Source organism: Heptranchias perlo, chromosome 35 (assembly GCF_035084215.1).
Source record: "Heptranchias perlo isolate sHepPer1 chromosome 35, sHepPer1.hap1, whole genome shotgun sequence".
In the NCBI taxonomy this organism is placed as follows: domain Eukaryota; kingdom Metazoa; phylum Chordata; class Chondrichthyes; order Hexanchiformes; family Hexanchidae; genus Heptranchias; species Heptranchias perlo.
This window is the reverse complement of record NC_090359.1, coordinates 21,527,294-21,552,810: the sequence shown is the minus strand read 5'-3', so window position 1 is coordinate 21,552,810 and position 25,517 is coordinate 21,527,294. Positions and strand designations below refer to the sequence as shown.

Sequence of the window (25,517 nt, the reverse complement as noted above, 5' to 3'; positions counted from 1 at the left end):
AAAAGGGAGACGGAACAGGTCACCCTCCGAGACGGGCCGTCAGGTACAGTGCAGGGCGAGAAAGAATAGAATCGGAGAGTTTTACAACGCAGGAGGCCTTCGGACTCTGTACACCTCTCTCTGAAAGAGCTCTCCTCTTGGTCCCGTCCCCCTCCCCTTTTAATTTTCCTTTTTCAAATATCTCTCCGCATCCCTTTTAAAAGCAATCATGAATTCTGCTTCCCGCACTGTCCCTGATCGGGCAGTCCATATCCTAACTACCCCCGGTGTCAAATAATCCCTCCCAACTTCTCCGTTCCTTTGGTAATGAAATTAAAATTAATGCCTTCTAGTTACCGACCAGTGGAAATAATTTATCAAAGATTCCTCATCATTTTGAATCCCTCCATCAAATCCCCTCTGAACCTTCTCCGCACCAATGAAAGGAGTCCCAGTGTCTCCTCACAACTAAAGCCCCTCATCCCTGGGACCACCATCTTCCTTGGAGCAGAGGAGGTTAAGGAGAGATTTAATAGAGAGGTTCGAAAATTTTGAGGGGTTTTGAGAGAGTAAATAAGGAGGGTCGGTAACCAGAGGTCACAGGTATAAAGTAATTTGGTAAAAGAACCAGAGGTGAGATGGGGAGAAATTATTTTTACGCGGCGAGTTGTTCTGATCTGGAACGCGCTGCCTGAAAGGGCGGTGGAAGCAGGTTCAAAAGGGAATTGGATAAATATTTGAAAAGGAAAAATTTGCAGGGCTGTAGGGGAAAGAGCGGGGGAGTGGGACTAATTGGAGAGCTTTTTCAAAGGGCCGGCACAGGCACGATGGGCCGAATGGCCTCCTTCTGTGCTGTATGATTCTACATGGCCTCAAGTTAGAACCATAGAAAGGTTACAGGGCGGAAGGAGGCCGTTCGGCCCATTGAGTCCATGTCGGCTCTATGCAAGAGCAATCCAGCTAGTCCCACTCCCCCGCCCTATCCCCGTAGCCCTGCAAATTTTTTCCTTTCAAGTACTTATCCAGTTCCCTTTTGAAGGCCATGATTGAATCTGCCTCCACCACCCCCTCGGGCAGTGCATTCCAGATCCTAACCACTCGCTGTGTAAAAAAGTTTTTCCTCATGTCGCCTTTGGTTCTTTTACCAATCACCTTAAATCTATGCCCTCTGGTTCTTGACCCTTCCGCCAATATCTACTCTGTCTGGACCCTTCATGATTTTGAATACCTCTATCAAATCTCCTCTCAACCTTCTCTGTTCCAAGGAGAACAACCCCGGCTTCTCCAGTCTATCCACGGAATCCACTGACAGATTATGTCCCCTCGTTCTTGATTCCGCCATCAGTGGAAATAGTTTCTCTGTATCGACTCTATCGAATTCCTTTTACCATTTTAAACACCTCAATCAGATCATTCCACAACCTTCTACACTCGAGGGAACACAAGCCTAGTCTGTGCAACCTGTCTTCGTAATTTAACCCTTTTAGCCCCGGTATCATTTTGGTGAATCTGCGCTGCACCCCCTCCAAGGCCAGTATATCCTTCCTGAGGTGCGGTGCTCAGAACTGAACGCAGTGCTCCAGATGGGGGTCTGACCCCGCTGTTCGGGGGAGGGGGAGGGTGGGTTGTATCACTGCGGTCTTACGTGTCCAGAGATGGCTGTGTTGCTGCACAGGCCGAGCCCCCTGGGGTTCTGAGGTATGTCTTCAGGGTCAGGGTAGATCAGAACACCAATTGCTCCGTACTGCTGGGCAAAGTTAACCTGCGGGAGACACACAAGGAGAGCAATTTACAAAACAGCGAGGAACCCCCAACTGTGAAGTAGAGGAAGGATTCTCAGGGTGATTAACAGTCTGATGGGGTGGCATTTACAATGAGGGGTGTTGGAGCACATTCCAATTCAGGTACATAGTGTCAGGATTAGATACAGAGTAAAGCTCCCTCTACATTGTCCCATCAAACACTCCCAGGGCAGGTACAGCACGGGTTAGATACAGAGTAAAGCTCCCTCTACACTGTCCCATCAAACACTCCCAGGGCAGGTACAGCACGGGTTAGATACAGAGTAAAGCTCCCTCTATACTGTCCCATCAAACACTCCCAGGGCAGGTACAGCACGGGTTAGATACAGAGTAAAGCTCCCTCTACACTGTCCCGTCAAACACTCCCAGGGCGGGTACAGCACGGGGTTAGATACAGAGTAAAACTCCCTCTACACTGTCCCATCAAACACTCCCAGGGCAGGTACAGCACGGGTTAGATACAGAGTAAAGCTCCCTCTATACTGTCCCATCAAACACTCCCAGGGCAGGTACAGCACGGGTTAGATACAGAGTAAAGCTCCCTCTACACTGTCCCGTCAAACACTCCCAGGGCGGGTACAGCACGGGGTTAGATACAGAGTAAAACTCCCTCTACACTGTCCCATCAAACACTCCCAGGGCAGGTACAGGGTTAGATACAGAGTAAAGCTCCCTCTACACTGTCCCATCAAACACTCCCAGGGCAGGTACAGGGTTAGATACAGAGTAAAGCTCCCTCTACACTGTCCCATCAAACACTCCCAGGGCAGGTACAGCACGGGTTAGATACAGAGTAAAGCTCCCTCTACACTGTCCCATCAAACACTCCCAGGGCAGGTACAGCACGGGTTAGATACAGAGTAAAGCTCCCTCTACAGTGTCCCATCAAACACTCCCAGGGCAGGTACAGCACGGGTTAGATACAGAGTAAAGCTCCCTCTACACTGTCCCATCAAACACTCCCAGGGCAGGTACAGCACGGGTTAGATACAGAGTAAAGCTCCCTCTACACTGTCCCATCAAACACTCCCAGGGCAGGTACAGCACGGGTTAGATACAGAGTAAAGCTCCCTCTACACTGTCCCCATCAAACACTCCCAGGGCAGGTACAGCATGGGTTAGATACAGAGTAAAGCTCCCTCTACATTGTTCCATCAAACACTCCCAGGGCAGGTACAGCACGGGTTAGATACAGAGTAAAACTCCCTCTACACTGTTCCTTCAAACACTCCCAGGGCGGGTACAGCACGGGGTTAGATACAGAGTAAAGCTCCCTCTACACTACCCCAATGACGTGCATTAACCTCAGAAGACTGCCCTCTAATGCACCAGGCTGGTATATTTGCATCTCCTCCGGCTTTCCTCAATGTGAGAGCCAATGGACCGCAGTTCAGTGCAATGGGCCCAGGACCACAGGACTGGGACTGTCCTACTCCACTTCACAGAGCACCTGAAATCTGGCAGGCGGAGGGGATACCGTCCCAACAGTCTCCACTGGATTCAAAATCCAAGAAAATAACTCAGTTATATAAAAATCCTTTCAAAAGTGAAATTACAGAGAGGAGGAAGACCAATGCTGTCTGGGACTGTGTGGGGTGCACCAGACATGTCATGTCAGGGACAGACAGCTAAAGTGACCAACCTTTTCTGCAAAACTTATTTTCCCCACTCGGAGGATGACAATGTTGCCTTGGACATTGACGCTCAGCTCTCTCAGTCTCTGAAAGTCCTCGTCTCTCCCGTAGAAACCGTAGACCAGGCCTCCCTGCAATAGACAGGAACAAATTCACAGACGGCTGGTTATCCTTCAAACAATTTACTGTCTGTCCGACTGAAAAGGGTAACACGGGTTAGATACAGAGTAAAGCTCCCTCTACACTGTCCCCATCAAACACTCCCAGGGCAGGTACAGCACGGGTTAGATACAGAGTAAAGCTCCCTCTACACTGTCCCATCAAACACTCCCAGGGCAGGTACAGCACGGGTTAGATACAGAGTAAAGCTCCCTCTACACTGTCCCATCAAACACTCCCAGGGCAGGTACAGCACGGGTTAGATACAGAGTAAAGCTCCCTCTACACTGTCCCATCAAACACTCCCAGGGCAGGAACAGCACGGGTTAGATACAGAGTAAAGCTCCCTCTACACTGTCCCATCAAACACTCCCAGGGCAGGTACAGCACGGGTTAGATACAGAGTAAAGCTCCCTCTACACTGTCCCATCAAACACTCCCAGGGCAGGTACAGGGTTAGATACAGAGTAAAGCTTCATCGCCTCAACCTGGCCTGCATTTGAACCCGGGCTGCTGAGGTGAAAGGTGAAAGGCCATCCATACAGTGCTATCCCAGTAAGGTCCACACCGTGTGCAATGACACGTACCGTGACTGTTCCGCTGGGACTGTACGCGAGGTAAACATCCTGGTCCTCCAGTGGGATGGTTTCACGGAGCGCCCCATTCGAATCCATCACACAGAGGGAGTTGGAAGAATCCCTGGGGGGGCAGGGGGTAAAGATATATCAGAGAGTGTTACAGTGAGGGGTGTGGGGTATATCAGAGAGTGTTACAGTGAGGGGTGTGGGGTATATCAGAGAGTGTTACAGTGAGGGGTGTGGGGTATATCAGAGTGTTACAGTGAGGGGTGTTGGGTATATCAGAGAGTGTTACAGTGAGGGGTGTGGGGTATATCAGAGAGTGTTACAGTGAGGGGTGTGGGGTATATCAGAGTGTTACAGTGAGGGGTGTGGGGTATATCAGAGAGTGTTACAGTGAGGGGTGTGGGGTATATCAGAGAGTGTTACAGTGAGGGGTGTGGGGTATATCAGAGAGTGTTACAGTGAGGGGTGTGGGGTATATCAGAGAGTGTTACAGTGAGGGGTGTGGGGTATATCAGAGAGTGTTACAGTGAGGGGTGTGGGGTATATCAGAGAGTGTTACAGTGAGGGGTGTGGGGTATATCAGAGTGTGTTACAGTGAGGGGTGTGGGGTATATCAGAGAGTGTTACAGTGAGGGGTGTGGGGTATATCAGAGAGTGTTACAGTGAGGGGTGTGGGGTGTATCAGAGAGTGTTACAGTGAGGGGTGTGGGGTATATCAGAGAGTATTACAGTGAGGAGTGTGGGGTATATCAGAGAGTGTTACAGTGAGGGGTGTGGGGTAAAGATATATCAGAGAGTGTTACAGTGAGGGGTGTGGGGTATATCAGAGAGTGTTACAGTGAGGGGTGTGGTGTATATCAGAGAGTGTTACAGTGAGGGGTGAGGGGTATATCAGAGTGTTACAGTGAGGGGTGTGGGGTATATCAGAGAGTGTTACAGTGAGGGGTGTGGGGTATATCAGAGTGTTACAGTGAGGGGTTCGGGTATATCAGAGTGTTACAGTGAGGGGTGTGGGGTATATCAGAGTGTTACAGTGAGGGGTGTGGGGTATATCAGACAGTGTTACAGTGAGGGGTGTGGGGTATATCAGAGTGTTACAGTGAGGGGTGTGGGGTATATCAGAGTGTTACAGTGAGGGGTATGGGGTATATCAGAGAGTGTTACAGTGAGGGGTGTGGAGTATATCAGAGAGTGTTACAGTGAGGGGTGTGGGGTATATCAGAGAGTGTTACAGTGAGGGGTGTGGGGTATATCAGAGTGTTACAGTGAGGGGTGTGGGGTATATCAGAGTGTTACAGTGAGGGGTATGGGGTATATCAGAGAGTGTTACAGTGAGGGGTGTGGGGTATATCAGAGAGTGTTACAGTGAGGGGTGTGGGGTATATCAGAGAGTGTTACAGTGAGGGGTGTGGGGTATATCAGAGAGTGTTACGGTGAGGGGCGCGGGGTATATCAGAGAGTGTTACAGTGAGGGGTGTGGGGTATATCAGAGAGTGTTACAGTGAGGGGTGTGGGGTATATCAGAGAGTGTTACAGTGAGGGGTGTGGGGTATATCAGAGAGTGTTACAGTGAGGGGTGTGGGGTATATCAGGGAGTGTTACAGTGAGGGGTGTGGGGTATATCAGAGAGTGTTACAGTGAGGGGTATGGGGTATATCAGAGAGTGTTACAGTGAGGGGTGTGGGGTATATCAGAGAGTGTTACAGTGAGGGGTATGGGGTATATCAGAGAGTGTTACAGTGAGGGGTGTGGGGTATATCAGAGAGTGTTACAGTGAGGGGTGTGGGGTATATCAGAGAGTGTTACAGTGAGGGGTGTGGGGTATATCAGAGAGTGTTACAGTGAGGGGTGTGGGGTATATCAGAGAGTGTTACAGTGAGGGGTATGGGGTATATCAGAGAGTGTTACAGTGAGGGGTGTGGGGTATATCAGAGAGTGTTACAGTGAGGGGTGTGGGGTATATCAGAGAGTGTTACAGTGAGGGGTGTGGGGTATATCAGAGAGTGTTACAGTGAGGGGTATGGGGTATATCAGAGAGTGTTACAGTGAGGGGTGTGGGGTATATCAGAGAGTGTTACAGTGAGGGGTGTGGGGTATATCAGAGAGTGTTACAGTGAGGGGTGTGGGGTATATCAGAGAGTGTTACAGTGAGGGGTGTGGGGTTTATCAGAGAGTGTTACAGTGAGGGGTGTGGGGTATATCAGAGAGTGTTACAGTGAGGGGTGTGGGGTATATCAGAGAGCGTTACGGCGAGGGGCGCGTCAGCGTTACGGCGAGGGGCGCGTCAGCGTTACGGCGAGGGGCGCGTCAGCGTTACGGCGAGGGGCGCGTCAGCGTTACGGCGAGGGGCGCGTCAGCGTTACGGCGAGGGGCGCGTCAGCGTTACGGCGAGGGGCGCGTCAGCGTTACGGCGAGGGGCGCGTCAGCGTTACGGCGAGGGGCGCGTCAGCGTTACGGCGAGGGGCGCGTCAGCGTTACGGCGAGGGGCACGTCAGCGTTACGGCGAGGGGCACGTACACTGCGCCCTGGTCCTACCTGTCTGGGGTTGGCAGTGTGACGTAGTGTGAGTCTGTCCAGACGTGATTAAGCCGGTAGGTGTGGAACTTCTTGTGGATGTGTGTGACCAGGTCCTGGAGTTGCTGCGACCCAGTTGGGTGAGGCTTCTCGCTCATGATCCTGGGAATGACAGCCATCTCTCTCGGTTAGTCCCCGTCCGTGAAGCAACTATGACCAAAATCTTACAGCACAGGTTCAGTTCTGGTACGGTGAGCGTTGTCATAGAATCATACAGCACAGAAGGAGGCCATTTGGCCCATCGTGCCTGTGCCATCTGCTTTGAGAGAGATCTCCAAGTCCCACTCCCCCCCGCCCTTTCCACATGGCGCCTCTGGTGGCTGAGATGAGAACAGCGGTTTCCCCGTGTGTTGGGGAGTCAAACAGACCGGAAGGTGCCAGGCCCGATTCCCCACCCACCCCCACCCTGTACTCGTGTGGATGTCAGCTGAGCACAGGATCGGGCTTACTTGCGACGCACCCCGTGGCCAAACAGCCCTGCATCGATCGCACTTGAAGAAGGGACGCTAGCGTGAGGTACCAGAGGGCCCTCGTTTAATGGTACGCCAGTGAGAGTCAGCACCTCGAGAGGAGTGGAGCGGGATGGAAATGTTTAACAACGCAAGTTAACAAGGCCATAAAAAAATCAAGCCGACCACTGGGGTACATTTCTGGAGGGATAGAATTGAAAAGCAGAGAAGTTATGTTAAACTTGTATCGAACCTTGGTTAGACCACACTTGGAGTACTGGGCACAGTTCTGGTCTCCATATTATAGAAAGGACATAGAGGCACTGGAGAAGGTGCAAAAAAAGATTTACAAGGATGATACCAGAACTGAGAGGTTATAACTAATCAGGAAAGACCGAACAGGATGAGGCTCTTTTCTCTAGAAAAGAGAAGACTGAGGGGTGACCTGATCGAGGTCTTTAAGATTACGAAGGGGTTTGATAGGGTAGACGTAGAGAAGATGTTTCCACTTGTGGGGGAGACCAGGACTAGGGGCCATAAATATCAGATAGTCACTAATAAATCCAATAGGGAATTCAGGAGAAACTTCTTTACCCAGAGAGTGGTGAGAATGTGGAACTCGCTCCCACAAGGAGTAGTTGAGGCGAGTAGCGTAGATGGATTTAAGAGGAAGTGAGATAAACACATGAGGGAGAAAGGAATAGAAGGATATGCTGATAGGGTGAGATGAAGTAGGGAGGGAGGAGGCTCGTGTGGAGCATAAACGCCGGCATAGACCAGTTGGGCCGAATGGCCTGTTTTTTGTGCGGTATTCTCTCTCACAAACAGCGGCCGAGCCCCACCTGATATTTTTGGTGATTTCCTCCTTGTTCAGGTACTTGTGGAGCATCGTCTTGAGGTCGTTCCAGTACAGGATGCCCTCCGAACTGGGGTACCTGGACTGCCAGTCGTACTCGTCCTCGTTGAGTGTGGCAGTGCATTCCGAATTGATCTCCACGCAGGACCTACAGGTGTTGCGAAAACTGACATATCCGAGCAGGAAGGCTGGGCGAGTACAGAAGGGAAAAAAAAAAACAGGCTAGACAAGACTCCAGGTACGTTCCCCGGTCTACGCTGACTGAGGTGATCTCCGCCTCAGTATCTCCCCACCCCTCCCTCCCCGAGATAGTTGGGGGGAGAAGAGAAAGGGCTTTCCATTCCTGATCACAATCCAATGACCCCCCCCCGCCCCTCTCATCCACCACCTCCTTTTATTTTTTCGCTGGAAAATAACCGGCTTTAGATGTTGGGCGATTCCCCCCATGGTTGATTTGCCTGTCAACATTCGCTCGCTTCCTGAGAAACTGAGGTGAGGGGGCCCAGGACCCGGAGGGTCGGATACTGACTGCAAGGTTGGAAAGAGTCAGGCGGGTGGGGGGGGGGGGGTGGTGGGAAGGAAATCAAGAAATGGTGTCCGGGTGATGCTAGGTGTTGCCAACTCTGGTTGGACGTATTCCTGGAGGTTTCATCATATGACCTCCCACCTCCAACCACCCCAACAGGTCAAAACAGCCTTTCTTCCCCCCCCCCACCCACCCAAATCTCCAATATTTTTATAACTAATAAACAAATGAAAATAGCACAGTGTCCTGTAGATTAATCGTCAATTCTTGGAGACTCCAGGACAATCCTGGAGGGTTGGCAACCCCCTAAGCGACATCGAGCTTGAGTTTTGAAGGCATGGGGTTGATTTGGAGAAAGGGAAGACCGAGGGAGGTGAGGGGCTGCACAGGTAGTGGAAGTGGAGTGAAGGGCGCAGCGGGTGTGGAGAGAGGTACCTTGGTATCAGACCTGGTTCGTCCGCAACAGTTCGGTCACACAGGACGCTGTGCTCCACGGGCTGTTCCCCGGGACGCGCACCGAGACAGGCATCACCTGCGGCTGGAAGACCATCGACTCGGTGAAGGAGGCCATTTGGCCCGCCCGAAACCTGCTGGTCTTCCAGCTGAAGGAGCTGTCCACGACCGAGCGTTGCACACTCGGAGTACGTGCTGCGGGACGCACTGAAGCGAGGTGCGGCCTACGCAAAGGCTCGATGGGGATTTGAGTACAGGAGCAGGGATGTCTTACTGCAGTCGTACAGGGCCTTGGTGAGACCACATCTGGAGTACTGTGTGCAGTTTTGGTCTCCTTATCCGAGGAAGGATGTCCTTGCCATGGAGGGAGTGCAACGAAGGTTCACCAGACCGATTCCTGGGATGGCAGGACTGACGTACGAGGAGAGATTGGGCCGACTAGGCCTATATTCACTAGAGTTTAGAAGAATGAGAGGTGATCTCATCAAAACATATAAAATTCTAACAGGACTAGACAGACTAGATGCAGGGAGGATGTTCCCGATGGCTGGGGAGTCCAGAACCAGGGGTCACAGTCTCAGGATACGGGGTCTGCCATTTAGAACCGAGATGAGGAGAAATTTCTTCACTCAGGGTGGTGAACCTGTGGAATTCTCTACCACAGAAGGCAGTGGAGGCCAAGTCATTAGATGTATTCAAGAAGGAGATAGACATATTTCTTAATGCTAAAGGGATCAAGGGATATGGGGAAAAAGCGGGAACAGGGTACTGAGTTAGACGATCAGCCGTGATCATTTTGAATGGCGGAGCAGGCCCGACGGGCCGAATGGCCTACTCTTGCTCCTATTTTCTATGTTTCTATGAAGGGCCACCGTGTAAGGCCACTCCACCTTGTATTGTACAGAATGTATTAGAAGATATATACTGTGTTTTGTATTGTAATAAGGAGATCATAGTGTGTGCGACCTATATTGTATTGGTTTGAATTGTAATTGTGATATTTTCATCGAACTGTGCGTATCCTTAAATTTTATGAAATAAAGTATATTTTGAAATTTTTTTTAAAAAGGTGAAGGCGCCATGGGTCAAACAGCCTTCTCTCGTTCCACGATTCTCATAGCTGGGATCTTGCCAGGATTTGGAGCACGGTGCCCTGACTCTGTCAGAGGTTTCAGAGACAGAGACAGACCGTGCACTTCCCAAGGCAGATAACCGTTTGAAGGACTCGCATTTAAACCGCATCTTTCACAACCTCAGGACGTCCCAAAACACTTCACAGCCAATGGAGCACTTTTTGAAGTGTAGTCACTGTTGTAATTGGCGGCAGCCAATTTGCACACAGCAAGATCCCACAAACAGCAATGTGATAAATGACCAGATCATCTTTTTTTTTTAAGGTGTTGGTTGAGGGATAAATATTGGCCCCAGGACACCGCCCCCTGCTCTTCTTCGAAATGGTGGCCTGTGGGATCTTTTACATCCACCTGAGAGGGGCAGACGGGGCCTCAGTTTAACGTCTCAACCGAAAGACGGCACCTCCGACAGTGCAGCACTCCCTCAGTGCGGGCACTGGGGGGTGTCGGCCTGGGATTATGGGGCTCAAGTCTCCGGACCCACGACCTTCAGAGGCGAGAGTGCTACCCACTGAAGTGTGGCCAATGTTGTAATGGCAGCAGCCGATTTGCGCACAGCAAGATCCCACAGAGGACAGCAGCAGTCGTCAAGAACGGCCGACTTGGCGAAGTTCACCAAGGCCCATCGAACAGGTTCGAGGGGCTGAATTGGCCTCCTCCTGTGCCTAAACGGTGGGACCAAGGCCCCCCCCTGCTCTTACCGACAACCAGGAGCAGCAGCGAGACCAACACCAGGTACGTCAAGGCTTTCTTTCTGTTGCTAAGCCTCCTCGTGATCAGGTACACCATGTCACTGGTGACTGAAGGGTCCTCCATCTCGCCCTCCTCCACCTTCATCGCCATGTCGCTCAGCTCTCCCTCGTCCATGCCTTGCCTCTTGTAGACTGTGTAGGAGCCTCGTTTCCCTCCCTGCTGGGCCAAAAGGCAACGCTCGTTAGATAAAATTAACGAGCCGTTAGAAATTAACGGGTTAATCGATGACAGCCAGCACAGATTTGTTAAAGCTCGACAAATTTAGTAAGAGTTTTTTTTTGAAGGAGTTACCGGCCATATCGATAAAGGGGATGGTGCTGATGCAGTGTATATGGATTTTCAGGAGGCATTTGATAAGGTGCCTCAGGAGAGGCTGGTTAGATTTGCTAACACTGGTTAGGCCTCAGCTGGAGGATTGTGTCCAATTCTGGGCACCGCACTTTAGGAAGGATGTCAAGGCCTCGGAGAGGGTGCAGAGGAGATTTACCAGAATGGTACCAGGGATGAGGGACTTCAGTTACGTGGAGAGACTGGAGAAGCTGGGATTGTTCTCCTGAGAGCAGAGAAGGTTTAAGGGGAGATTTAATAGAGGGGTTCAAAATTTGATCGCGTCAATAAGGAGAAACTGTTTCCAGTGGCAGGAGGGTCGGTAACCCAGAGGACACAGATTTAAGCTAATTGGCAAAAGAGCCAGAGGGGGAGATGAGGAAACATTTATTTACGCAGCGAGTTGTTCTGATCTGGAAGGCGCTGCCTGAAAGGGCGGTGGAAGCAGATTCAATAGTAACTTTCAAAAGGGAATTGGATAAATACTTGAAGGGGAAAAAAATTTGCAGGGGAAAGAGCAGGGGGTATGTGGGACTAATTGAACAGCTCTTTCCAAGAGCCAGCACAGGCACGATGGGCCGAATGGCCTCCTCCTGTGCTGTACCTACTATGATACTATGAAAAGGAGATGGGTTTTTACAGGGTTATCAGCCATGTAATGCCTTACTGCCGGCTTTCTGGATGGCCCAGTCAGTTTATTTATTGAGCAGTGTGGCCATAAAACAAACGACGTGCATTTATATAGCGCCTTTAACGTAGTAAAACCTCCCCAAGGCGCTTCACAGGAGCGATTATCAGACAAAATTTGACACCGAGCCACATAAGGAGATATTAGGACAGGTGACCAAAAGCTTGGTCAAAGAGGTAGGTTTTTAGGAGCGTCTTAAAGGAGGAGAGAGAGGCGGAGAGGTTTAGGGAGGGAATTCCAGAGCTTAGGGCCGAGGCAGCTGAAGGCACGGCCGCCAATGGTGGAGCGAAGGGAGTGATGGGGGGGATGGACAAGAGGCCAGAATTGGAGGAGGGCAGAGATCTCGGAGGGTTGTAGGAGCTGGAGGAGGTTACAGAGATAGGGAGAGGGGGCGAGGCCCATGGAGGGATTGAACACAAGGATGAGAATTTTAAAATCGAGGCGTTCCCGGACCGGGAGCCAATGTAGGTCAACGAGCACAGGGGGGGTGATGGGAGAACGGGACTCGGTGCGAGTCAGGATACGGGGCAGCAGAGTTTTGGATGAGCTCAAGTTTACGGAGGGTGGGAGACGGGAGGCCGGCCAGGAGAGCATTGGAATAGTCGAGTCTGGAGGTAACAAAGGCAGGGATGAGGGTTTCAGCAGCAGATGAGCTGAGGCAGGGGGCGGAGACGGGGCGATGTTACGGAGGTGGAAGCAGGCGGCCTTGTTGAGGGCGGGGACATGGGGTCGGAAGCTCAGCTCGGGATCGAATAGGAAGCCGGGGAATACGGACCGGGAAGATTCCAGATTCGGGACCTCAGCTGGAGCAACACTTGGGGGGCAGTAAAGTCGACCTCAATGCCTCCTCCATCCCACCCCCACCCCACCGTGGTAAGGAAGAGTAAGCTAGCCAGGATTCCTTTCCCCCCCCGCCATTGTGGAAAACGCGAGAGTGTTAGAGCACGCTCAGACGAGATGGTGACGCCCTCCACAGGCGAATAACCCCGCGGACTCCCGCTGCCTGGGCTCAGACATGAAGAATGGCCCTGTTGGGTGAGAGCCTGTGAAACCCGAACCCGGTTTCCAGGAGAGATTGAGGGGGGGCAGGGGGCAGGATGAGAAAGGCGTTGGTTGATTTTGAGATTAGGGTCTTACCGCACTCGGCTCCTTGGATCTGAATGTTTCCATTCTCTTTGGACTCACTGCTGCCCCGACTCCAGGTGACCCTGGACAGATAAAGGACCGTAATTACTGCAGGTTAATCAACTCTACCCACTCCTGAGACTTGAGCGCGTAATCTCGGCCGACACTCCCAGTGCCAGTACTGAGGGAGTGCTGCACTGTCGGAGGTGCCGTCTTTCGGACGAAACGTTAAAACCGAGGCCCCCGTCTGCCCCCCCTCAGGTGGACGTGAAAAATCCCGGAGCCACTATTTTGAAGAAGAGCAGGGGGAGTTCTCCCCGGTGTCCTGGGGCCAATATTTATCCCTCGACCAACACCTAAAACAGATTATCTGGTCGTTTATCACATTGCTGTTTGTGGGATCTTGCTGTGCGCAAATTGGCCGCTGTGTTTCCTACATTACAACAGTGACTGTAAAGCGTTTTGGGACGTCCTGAGGCCATGAAAGGCGCTATATAAATGCAAATCTTTCTTTTCGTTGTCTGATTGTCGTCCTAGAAATTAACTTGGAGCCAATTCTTCAGTGAGAGAAACTCAACCAATCTTCATCATTAAACTGAGCGCAATGGGGGGGGAATCTTAAAATACCCCCTCCCCCGCCTCCGTCCCCCTCACAGACACCCCCCTCCCCCGCCGTCCGACCCCTCCCCCGCCGTCCGTCCCCCTCCCCCCGCCGTCCGTCCCCTCACAGACACCCCCTCCCCCGCCGTCCGTCCCCCTCCCCCGCCGTCCGTCCCCCTCCCCCGCCGTCCGTCCCCCTCACAGACACCCCCTCCCCCGCCGTCCGTCCCCCTCACAGACACCCCCTCCCCCTCCGTCCGTCCCCCTCCCCCGCCGTCCGTCCCCCTCACGGACACCCCCTCCCCCGTCGTCCGTCCCCCTCCCCCGCCGTCCGTCCCCCTCACGGACACCCCCTCCCCCGCAGTCCATCTCCGCCCTTCACCTACTTTCCACTCGGATAATATTTGCCCCACCCCCTCTGTCACCCCCTCCCCCCCGCCCCCTCTGTCAACCCCCCGCCCCCTCCCCCTCTGTCAACCCCCCCCCCCTCAAATTGAACCCGCGACCTTCTGACTCGTGAGGCGAGAATGTTAATCAGTGAGCCAGGGCCGTCACCCAGTTGAAAGGCCGTTTTTTTTAATGAAAACCCTTCTGTCGGGAGTTTCGAGCCTCTGAAACTTGGGGTTTTTCCTCCTCGTGTGTGATATTGCTGAAAGAGACACCACAGTTTGCCTGACACCCGCTCCCTCTCAGCGAGTTAGCAGCAGTGGCTGTGCCGAGCCCTGGCCCTCTCCAATACAGCTCGTCGTGAGGGAGGAGATTCGGTCCCTATGACTCCTCGGCTAATTTGTTCTCACATTCACTCACAGGGCCTGCGACAAAAAAAAAAATGAGTCCGGCAGGAGCTCGGTGGCACCCAGTAAAAGGCCTTTGCAATTTTCCACCCGTTCTCAGTAACCGGTCAATCATAATCGGTTTCACAATCATAATCATAATTTCTTTCTATGGACCCACGGCAAGGAATCACTAAAGAGACTACACGATAACATCAACAAGTTCCATCCCACCATCAAGCTCACCATGGACTACTCCTCAGAATCAGTTTCTTTCTTGGACACACGAATCTCCATCAAAGACGGGCACCTCAGCACCTCACTCTACCGCAAGCCCACGGACAACCTCACGATGCTCCACTTTTCCAGCTTCCACCCTAACCACGTCAAAGAGGCCATCCCCTATGGACAGGCCCTGCGAATACACAGGGTCTGCTCAGACGAGGAGGAACGCGATGGACACCTACAGACGCTGAAAGACGCCCTAGTAAGAACGGGATATGACGCTCGACTCATCGATCGACAGTTCCGACGGGCCACAGCAAAAAATCGCATAGACCTCCTCAGGAGACTAACACGGGACGCAACCAACAGAGTACCCTTTGTCGTCCAGTACTTCCCCGGAGCGGAGAAACTACGCCATGTTCTCCGCAGCCTTCAACATGTCATCAATGAGGACAAACACCTCGCTATGGCCATCCCCACACCTCCACTACTCGCCTTTAAACAGCCACCCAACCTCAAACAGACCATCGTTCGCAGCAAACTACCTAGCTTTCAAGAGAACAGCGTCCACGACGCCACACAACCCTGCCACGGTAACCTCTGCAAGACATGCCAGATCATCGACACAGATACCACCATCACACGAGATGACACCACCCACCAGGTGCATGGTTCATACTCCTGTGACTCAGCCAACGTTGTCTACCTCATACGTTGCAGGAAAGGATGCCCCAGAGCATGGTACATTGGCGAGACCATGCAGACGCTGCGACAACGGATGAACGGACACCGCGCAACAATCGCCAAACAGGAGGGTTCCCTCCCAGTCGGGGAACACTTCAGCAGTCATGGACATTCATCCACCGACCTTCGGGTAAGCGTACTCCAAGGCGGCCTTCGAGACACACGACAACGCAAAATCGTCGAGCAGAAATTGATAGCCAAGTTCCGCACCCATGAGGACGGCCTCAACCGGGATCTTGGGTTCATGTCACGCTACACGTTACCCCACCAGCGAACAAATGTTATCTGTTTTTAATATAATGGGTCATTTGCTGGCTCTCTCTGCCTTCCGGATGTTTCTGCCTCTCTCTGTGCTTTTTTCTCTCTGTTTTTTTTCCCTGTTTGTTTTTTTGTTGAATGTGTATTCGGAGGTTCTGCAGGTAACACCTCTCTGTCTGAACACGGTGATTGCCTTGGCAACGGGCAGTTGCAGGGGCAGTCTGTAAACACCATGTATTATTGTTCAATATGTATAAATGCGTAGGCTTCAAGGAGATCTTGAAACATTTGCCTGAGGAAGGAGAAAATCTCCGAAAGCTTGTGAATTTAAAATAAAATTGCTGGACTATAACTTGGTGTTGTAAAATTGTTTACAATAATCGGTTTATCCTGAGGTAAAACCCCTGCCCTCTGATGTGGGAGCACGCCGCGCACTGACAGGTTCTGGAAGTTTCCGCCGTGCCTCGTAAACGGCAGCGCCAACGACTCGCGTGCAAACAGCGCCTTTAACGCGGTGAAACGTCCCCAAAGGCGCTTGACTGCAGCGTAACAGGGGGAAAAAAACGGACACCGAGCCACATAAGGAGATGTTAGGACAGGTGGCCAGAAGCTCGGTCAAAGAGGTAGGTTTTAAGGAGCGTCTTAAAAGGAGGAGAGAGAGAGAGGCGGAGAGGTTTAGGGAGGGAATTCCAGAGCTTAGGGCCTGGACGGCCGAAGGCACGGCCGCCGATGGCGGAGCGATGGAAATCGGGGGGCTGCGCAAGAGGCCAGAATCGGAGGAGCCACAGAGATCCGAGAGGGATCAAGGGCTGGAGGAGGTCACAGAGATAGGGGAGGGATTCGAACACGAGGGTGAGAATTTTTAAAATCGAGGAGTTGCCGGACTGTCGGTCAGCGAGCACGGGGGATTGTGGGTGAACGGGACTCGGTGCGAGTTAGGATACGGGGGCGGTCGAGTTTTGGATGATCTCAAGTTTACGGAGGGCGGGAGGTGGGAGGCCGGCCAGGGGTGCGTTGGAAGGCTACAGAAAAATGACATACAGTTTACGGATTCCAGCTCCGGCTTTGCTAGTCTAAAACGTGGCCACAGGTGAAAGGGCGGTCAACGGTCAAAGGTCGTGTTGACAGTTTGCCTTGCACTTGTTTATTTATTACCTCAATCCCTTCGGGTCGAAGGGTGAACGTCCCAAAAGGTGAAGGTTGCCCCCTCCCCCACTTGTTTGAAGGTCAGCTCGTTCGCGTGGGCCCCCCCCACCTCGTGATATCTCACTGACTGAACGCCACGGCACGAGAGACGGTTGTCTCCCAAGTGCCATTGACCGTCAGAACCGGTGACCTGAGCGAAAGGTCACAAAAATTCCCACTAACTCAACAGCAACCTGCATTTATATAGCGCCTTTAACGTAGTGAAACGTCCCCGAGGTGCGTTAATCAAACGAAACTTGACGCCGAGACGCATAAGGAGATATTAGGACAGGGAAAGAGGTAGGTTTTAAAGGAGGGCAGAGAGGCGGAGAGGTTTAGGGAGGGAATTCCAGAGTTTAGGGCCTCGGCAGCCGAAGGCACGGCCGCCAATGGCGGAGCGATTAAAGTCAGGGGATGCGCAAGAGGCCAGAGTTGGAGGAGCGCAGAGATCTCGGAGTGATGTAGAGGAGGTTACAAAGGTCCGAAATGAAAAGGCCTGGTTACTGCTTGTTTGGTACAACATGGGGTAGAACAGGCAACACAACACCCAGTAAGGGACCAATTGTCAATTTGGTATCTTAATATCGCTCCTCCCATCCGAGACCAACCCATCAACACTTGTCCTGTCCAGTGTGGCCAATCCTGGTTGAATGTCCTCCTGGGGGTTTCATCACATGACCTCCTGCCTCCAACTGCCCCGCCATTGGTCAACCAACACATCCATCATCATGGTGCCCCGCCTTCCCACAGCCAACTGGGAACCAACCAGACTCTTCGCTATTCGATTGGACGATTCTTGACTCGCAAACAGCCCTTACTTGCCCCATCTCGAATATTTTTATAACTAATAAGCAAAAGTGTTCAAAGAAAATGAAAAAGAACCACACAATTCTTTTTTTAATGCCCCCGATGATTTTTCTCCCGGGTGTTTTGCTCGCGGTCGTGTCCAGGAGACTCCGGGGACAATCCTGAAAAGTTGATAACCCCTAGTCCTATCAGTGTGAGTCCATCACCCATCAGACTACAGCCCAAGGGGTGGGATAGACTGAGTCAATCACCCATCAGACTACAGCCCAAGGGGTGGGATAGACTGAGTCAATCACCCATCAGACTACAGCCCAAGGGGTGGGACAGACTGAGTCCATCACCCATCAGACTACAGCCCAAGGGGTTGGGATGGAGTTTGGTCCAATGGGATTCTATACCATGGGAGTGAATGGGAAGGGGTTTGGGGTATTGGGATTCCATACAATGGGAGTGAATGGGAAGGGGTTTGGGGTATTCGGATTTTATACAACGGAAGTGAAGGGGAAGGGGTTTGGGGTATTGGGATTCCATACAACGGGAGTGAATGGGAAGGGGTTTGGTCCATTAGGATTCTACACAATGGCAGTGAATGGGAAGGGTTTTGGCGTATTGGGATTCTGTACATTGGGAGTGAATGGGAAGGGGCTTGATTGAGTTTGAAGTTGATGTAGAGTAGAGACCATGTGGGAGACTCACTCAGCAGGCGTGGTCCTAAGACGATGACACCCCCCGAGACCTTGGATACCAATTCCCACCCCTCGCCCTCGCCTGGGGTCTACGGCGGGTCACTGCGCCTCCATTTACACTCCGCCTGAACAGTGGGACGTTGGCTGGTCATGGGATCATTTCCTTGCTTTCCTTCAAAAGAAGGTGTCAGGAATCCAATGAGGAGACCGGGCTCTCCCAGTTTCCACAGCGAGCGAATGGGCCTCATTAAAAATGGACCAATCGGTCCTGTCACCTTTGACCTTTGCCTCTCCTCTCCACCCACCAGTACCTGGCCATCTCTAAGCCACTGCCCACTGTAGCATTACTGAAGCAAAGAGCTCAGTGTCGAGAGCAGGCAAGTGAAAACCAATTCCTCTTTAGTGCGTGATGCAATATTCCCAAAAGTGCTCTCCCCACCCACTCCCCCACCCCCCGTCAGTTAGGATTACAACCCGATAGGTACAGCGTAACGCGTTTCGAAGAAATCAGTCACCGTGTGTGCACCGCCCATCCCCGAGCGACTTGGATATCGGGCTGCACATTGAGGAGGCCACCAGTATCGTGAGCCCTCCTCCTCCTCCTCCTCCTCATATCGCCCTCACTTGTGCTCCGAACTGATAAAGTCAGACGACAAAAAGTTCAGTCACCCACTCACAAAGCACTTGGCCCATTCGAGGCCGGAAAGTCTTTTGGGTCAATGAAGAGACAATGCTGTAAAACTGGGCAATGTCCAGCGGGCATGGTGAAGGGGTCAGGACGGTGTAATGAGGGGTCGGCAAGGCTGTAAAACTGGGCAATGTCCAGCGGGCATGGTGAAGGGGTCAGGACGGTGTAATGAGGGGTCGGCAATGCTGTAAAACTGGGCAATGTCCAGCGGGCATGGTGAAAGGGTCAGGACGGTGTAATGAGGGGTCGGCAAGGCTGTAAAACTGGGCAATGTCCAGCGGGCATGGTGAAAGGGTCAGGAAGGTGTAATGAGGGGTCGGCAATGCTGTAAAACTGGGCAATGTCCAGCGGGCATGGTGAAGGGGTCAGGACGGTGTAATGAGGGGTCGGCAATGCTGTAAAACTGGGCAATATCCAGCGGGCACTGTGACACTGGGTCAGGACGGTGTAATGAGGGGTCGGCAAGGCTGTAAAACTGGGCAAATGTCCAGCGGGCACTGTGACACTGAGTCAGCAGGATTACTGACCCAGGGTTGGCATGGTGCAGTTGCAGCTTGCTCAGTCGATAGAGTATTAAACTCGGCACTAGAGTTTAGGGTTGCCAACTCTGGTTGGACGTATTCCTGGAGATTTCAACAAATGACCTCCCGGCCTCAGCCGCCTCACCCAGTCAAACAGCCTTTTTTCCATTTTCCAATATCTTTATAACTAACGAACCAAAGTGTTAAAAAATGAAAAAAAAAAACACACAATTTTTTTTTTAATGGCCCTGTGATTTTCCTCCCGAGTGTTTTTGCTCACATTAGAGTCCTGGAGTTAATCTTTAATTCCTGGAGACTGCAGGACAATCCGGGAGGGCTGACGACTCCCTATCGTGGGGTCAAATCCTGGCTGAGTACGGGGGGGGGTTGGGGTCTCTGGGGGGGGGGGGTCAGGGTCGAGGCGCTGGGTATCGGGGTCGGGGGGGGGGGGGGGTCGGGGACTCCGGGGAACTGTCCCGTCCTCCGACAAACGAGACAGTTGCAGCCAGACTTTACGGTGACGTCAAGCACAGCACAGGCAAATGACCCACTGTGACCGGGAGCCCTAACACGAGACGAAGCCAAGGGAGGTTCAAACAAACGCGGGCGACGTGGGAGTCAGTACAGTGCGTGTTGTTTAGAAAGGCCTGTGTCCAGGTGCCTTGGTTGAGTCACACTGGCTTGTCACGCCATTCGACGAGCAGCTGGAACATGCTGTCCTGGGTGACGCACGCTGTTTATTCAGTACCTTGTTAAGACTGACCTTTGGTACGGTCCAATGGGGTTTGCAAAGCTGTCCCCAGCCCAACAACCCTCACATGTAACGTCAGTAGGATATCAAAGAAAGGTCGGGCTTGCATTTATATAGCGCCTCAGGATGTCCTTCAAAGCGCTTTACAGCCAAGTAAGTACTTTCGAATTGTAATCACTGTTATAATGTAGGTAAATGTGGCAGCCAATTTGCGCACAGCAAGATCCCACAAACAGCGACGTGATAATCACCAGATAATTACTGAATCGCCCACCATCAACATCCTGGGGGTCACCATTGACCAGAAACTTAACTGGACCAGCCATATAAATACTTTTTTTTATTCGTTCACGGGATGTGGGCGTCGCTGGCGAGGCTGGCATTTATTGCCCATCCCTAATTGCCCTTGAGAAGGTGGTGGTGAGCCGCCATCTTGAACCGCTGCAGTCCGTGTGGTGACGGTTCTCCCACAGTGCTGTTAGGAAGGGAGTTCCAGGATTTTGACCCAGCGACGATGAAGGAACGGCTGATATATTTCCAAGTCGGGATGGTGTGTGACTTGGAGGGGAACGTGCAGGTGGTGGTGTTCCCATGTACCTGCTGCTCTTGTCCTTCTAGGTGGTAGAGGTCGCGGGTTTGGGAGGTGCTGTCGAAGAAGCCTTGGCGAGTTGCTGCAGTGCATCCTGTGGATGGTACACACTGCAGCCACAGTGCGCCGGTGGTGAAGGGAGTGAATGTTTAGGGTGGTGGATGGGGTGCCAATCAAGCGGGCTGCTTTGTCTTGGATGGTGTCGAGCTTCTTGAGTGTTGTTGGAGCTGCACTCATCCAGGCAAGTGGAGAGTATTCCATCACACTCCTGACTTGTGCCTTGTAGATGGTGGAAAGGCTTTGGGGAGTCAGGAGGTGAGCCACTCGCCGCAGAATACCCAGCCTCTGACCTGCTCTTGTAGCCACAGTATTTATATGGCTGGTCCAGTTAAGTTTCTGGTCAATGGTGACCCCCAGGATGTTGATGGTGGGGGATTCGGCGATGGTAATGCCGTTGAATGTCAAGGGGAGGAGGTTAGACTCTCTCTTGTTGGAGATGGTCATTGCCTGGCACTTGTCTGGTGCGATGTACTGTGGCTACAAGAGCAGGTCAGAGGCTGGGTATTCTGTGGCGAGTGACTCACCTCCTGACTCCCAAAGCCTTTCCACCATCTATAAGGCACAAGTCAGGAGTGTGATGGAATACTCTCCACTTGCCTGGATGAGTGCAGCTCCAACAACACTCAAGAAGCTCGACACCATCCAGGACAAAGCAGTCCGCTTGATTGGCACCCCATCCACCACCCTAAACATTCACTCCCTTCACCACCGGCGCACTGTGGCTGCAGTGTGTACCATCCACAGGATGCACTGCAGCAACTCGCCAAGGCTTCATCGACAGCACCTCCCAAACCCGCGACCTCTACCACCTAGAAGGACAAGAGCAGCAGGCACATGGGAACACCACCACCTGCACATTCCCCTCCAAGTCACACACCATCCCGACTTGGAAATATATCAGCCATTCCTTCATCGTCGCTGGGTCAAAATCCTGGAACTCCCTTCCTAACAGCACTGTGGGAGAACCGTCACCACACGGACTGCAGCGGTTCAAGATGGCGGCTCACCACCACCTTCTCAAGGGCAATTGGGGATGGGCGATAAATGCCGGCCTCGCCAGCGACGCCCACATCCCATGAACGAATAATAAAAAAAAAATCTGTTTTTTAGCGATGTTGGTTGAGGGATAAATATTGGTGCAGGACTCCTTCGCTCTTCTTCGAAATAGTGTCCGTGAGTCTCAGGGCAGAACGTGCCAGCTTTCAAAAACAACCAGAACAATTAAAACTCGTGGAAACCTCAAGGCTCCCGAAGGGTTAACGCCTGCCCTCCCAGAGGTGGAGGTCAATCTGCGAGAGGGCGTTAGTCACCCTGGACATACAGAGTCATATCTCACAGACCCAGATACAACTAAACAACTTGCATTTTATACAGCGTCTTTAACAAAAGTAAAACATCCCCAAGGCGCCTCACGGGACGATTATCAAAGATTTGACACCGAGCGACATAAGGAGATATTAGGACAGGCGACCAAAAGCTTGGCCACAGAGGTAGGTTTTAAGGAGCGTCTTAAAAGGAGGAGAGAGAGGCGGAGAGGTTTAGGGAGGGAATTCCGGATTTGAACGCGAGGATAAGAATCAAGATCAAGGATGAAGACTCGGTCTCAGTTTACGCCGCACGGATCTACAAGATGTCAAAAAGGCCAACCGGAGGGTTTCAATCTAGTCCCTTCTCCAGTGTTCGCCCCTGCTCACCACACCCCCCAAAACATCACTGACCCTCGGGGAGGTGCAGTTCCACAAGGATCGGCAGCCAACTTGTCCAAATGGCCATTCGCCACCTGCGAGCCCAGGCGGAGAGCGTTGGCCGGCTATTTGACCTCGGGAGGCATCACGGCCGACTCTGATTCTGCCCTCACCCGGTCTCCACAGGCAGTGATCTGGGGTCCCACCCCTCCCTCAACCCCACCTAATCCCGGCTGTGAAGATCGATAGATAGATAGATCTTTTTAAACAGTTCACGCGACCCACGCAGTGGGTGCGGAACTCCTGCGGCCTCACTGGACCTCAGCGTTTCCCAGAATCCAAGAAGACCGGACCGTAGGCGAAACTTAACAAAAGTTCAGGCGTATCCCGACAGCCTACGAGGCTCGTAACAGGACGAGAATGAAACAGAGAGCGAGAGGACAGGAACACAGCAACAGGAGGAGGCCATTCAGTCCCTCGAGCCTATCCCACCATTCAATTAGATCACGGGCTGATCTGTATCTTAACTCCATCGACCCGCCTTGGTTCCTTAACCCTTAATTCCTTTACCCAACAAAAACCGATCAATCTCAGTTTTGAAATTTTTCAATTGACCCCCGGCCTCGACAGCTTTTTGGGGGGAGAGAGTTCCAGATTTCCACTCCCCTTTGTGTGAAGAAGTGCTTCCTGACATCACCCCTGAACGGCCTGGCTCTAATTTTAAGGTTATGCCCCCTTGTTCTGGACTCCCCCCACCGGAGGAAATAGTTTCTCTCTATCGACCCTATCGAATCCTTTAATCATCTTAAACACCTCGATTAGATCTCCCCTTAATCTTCCACACTCGAGGGAATACAAGCCCAGTCTGTGCAACCTGTCCTTGTAATTTAACCCTTTTAGCCCCGGTATCGTTCTGGTGTATCTGCTCTGCACCCCCTCCGAGGTCGATATATCCTTCCTGAGGTGCGGTGCCCAGGACTGAACGCAGTGCTCCAGATGGGGGTCTGACCAGAGCTTTAGATAAACTGTAATTGTATTCCAGCCCTCTTGAGAGAAAGACCAACAATCCATTAGCCTTTTTGATTTTTTTTTTGGTACCTGTTCACTCGTTTCTGGCGGTCTCTGTACTCGGACCCCCTTACCCCTCGCTGAGCTCCCACCTGCCAGCGTTTCGCCCACTCGCTTAATCAAGACAGGAAGAACTCGTCGCAAGTTAAGGAGTACTCACCAGCGTCGGTCCCAGAGTTCGAATGTCCAGTAGTGGCTGCCCCACCTCCAAATGATGCAGCCCGCCCCGCCCCCTTGTGACATCACTACTGCCCCCCCCTCCCCTGGTGACATCACTGCTGCTCCTCCCCTTGTGACATCGCTGCCCCCCCTCCCCTTGTGACATCGCTGCCGCGCCCCTCCCCTTGTGACATCGCTGCCCCCCCTCCCCTTGTGACATCGCTGCCCCCCCTCCCCTTGTGACATCGCTGCCCCCCCCACCTCCCCTTGTGACATCGCTGCCCCCCCCACCTCCCCTTGTGACATCGCTGCCCCCCCCACCTCCCCCTTGTGACATCGCTGCCCCCCCTCCCCTTGTGACATCGCTGCCCCCCCCTCCCCTTGTGACATCGCTGCCGCCGCCCCTCCCCTTGTGACATCGCTGCCCCCCCCTCCCCTTGTGACATCGCTGCCCCCCCTCCCCTTGTGACATCGCTGCCGCCCCTCCCCTTGTGACATCGCTGCCCCCCCCTCCCCTTGTGACATCGCTGCCCCCCCCTCCCCTTGTGACATCGCTGCCCCCCCTCCCCTTGTGACATCGCTGCCCCCCCCTCCCCTGGTGACATCGCTGCCCCCCCCCTCCCCTTGTGACATCGCTGCCCCCCCCTCCCCTTGTGACATCGCTGCCCCCCTCCCCTTGTGACATCGCTGCCCCCCCCTCCCCTTGTGACATCGCTGCACCCCCCCTCCCCTTGTGACATCGCTGCCCCCCCCTCCCCTTGTGACATCGCTGCCCCCCCTCCCCTTGTGACATCGCTGCACCCCCCTCCCCTTGTGACATCGCTGCCCCCCCCTCCCCTTGTGACATCGCTGCCCCCCCCTCCCCTTGTGACATTGCTGCCCCCCCTCCCCTGGTGACATCGCTGCCCCCCCTCCCCTTGTGACATCGCTGCCCCCCCTCCCCTTGTGACATCGCTGCCCCCCCTCCCCTGGTGACATCGCTCCCCCCCTCCCCTGGTGACATCGCTGCCCCCCCCCTCCCCTTGTGACATCGCTGCCCCCCCCCCCCCCCCCCTTGTGACATCGCTGCCCCCCCCTCCCTGGTGACATCGCTGCCCCCCCTCCCTTGTGACATCGCTGCCCCCCCTCCCCTTGTGACATCGCTGCCCCCCCCCCCTCCCCTTGTGACATCGCTGCCCCCCCCCCCTCCCCTTGTGACATCGCTGCCCCCCCCCCCTCCCCTTGTGACATCGCTGCCCCCCCCCCTCCCCTTGTGACATCGCTGCCCCCCCCCTCCCCTTGTGACATCGCTGCCCCCCCCCCCTCCCCTTGTGACATCGCTGCCCCCCCCCCCTCCCCTTGTGACATCGCTGCCCCCCCCCCTCCCCTTGTGACATCGCTGCCCCCCCCTCCCCTTGTGACATCGCTGCCCCCCCCCCCCCTCCCCTTGTGACATTCGCTGCCCCCCCCTCCCCTTGTGACATCGCTGCCCCCCCCCCCCCCCTTGTGACATCGCTGCCCCCCCCACCCCCCCCCTTGTGACATCGCTGCCCCCCCCCCCCCCCCCCCCCTTGTGACATCGCTGCCACCCCGCCCCCGCCGACCGCCGACAGCCAACCCCATTGGCCCGATCCGGCCATGGCCCCCTCCCACCCACGGTCTGGGCTGGTTAACCTCGGTTGCCCAGAACTCAGTGC

At 53.4% G+C, this 25,517-nt stretch overlaps 1 protein-coding gene across 1 annotated transcript in view; it reads right to left on the bottom strand.

Moving 5' to 3' along the window:
- The window catches only part of LOC137302417 (transferrin receptor protein 2-like), a 50,165-nt gene extending 26,298 nt beyond the window's left edge, over positions 1-23,867 (bottom strand). The window contains 8 exon segments of the mRNA XM_067972066.1: positions 1,625-1,741; positions 3,424-3,546; positions 4,162-4,273; positions 6,694-6,834; positions 8,024-8,225; positions 10,851-11,058; positions 13,055-13,125; positions 23,843-23,867. Coding sequence (XP_067828167.1) covers positions 1,625-1,741; positions 3,424-3,546; positions 4,162-4,273; positions 6,694-6,834; positions 8,024-8,225; positions 10,851-11,058; positions 13,055-13,087 — 936 coding nt within the window. The 5' untranslated portion in view covers positions 13,088-13,125; positions 23,843-23,867.
- Between the last annotated feature and the right edge of the window lie 1,650 nt (positions 23,868-25,517).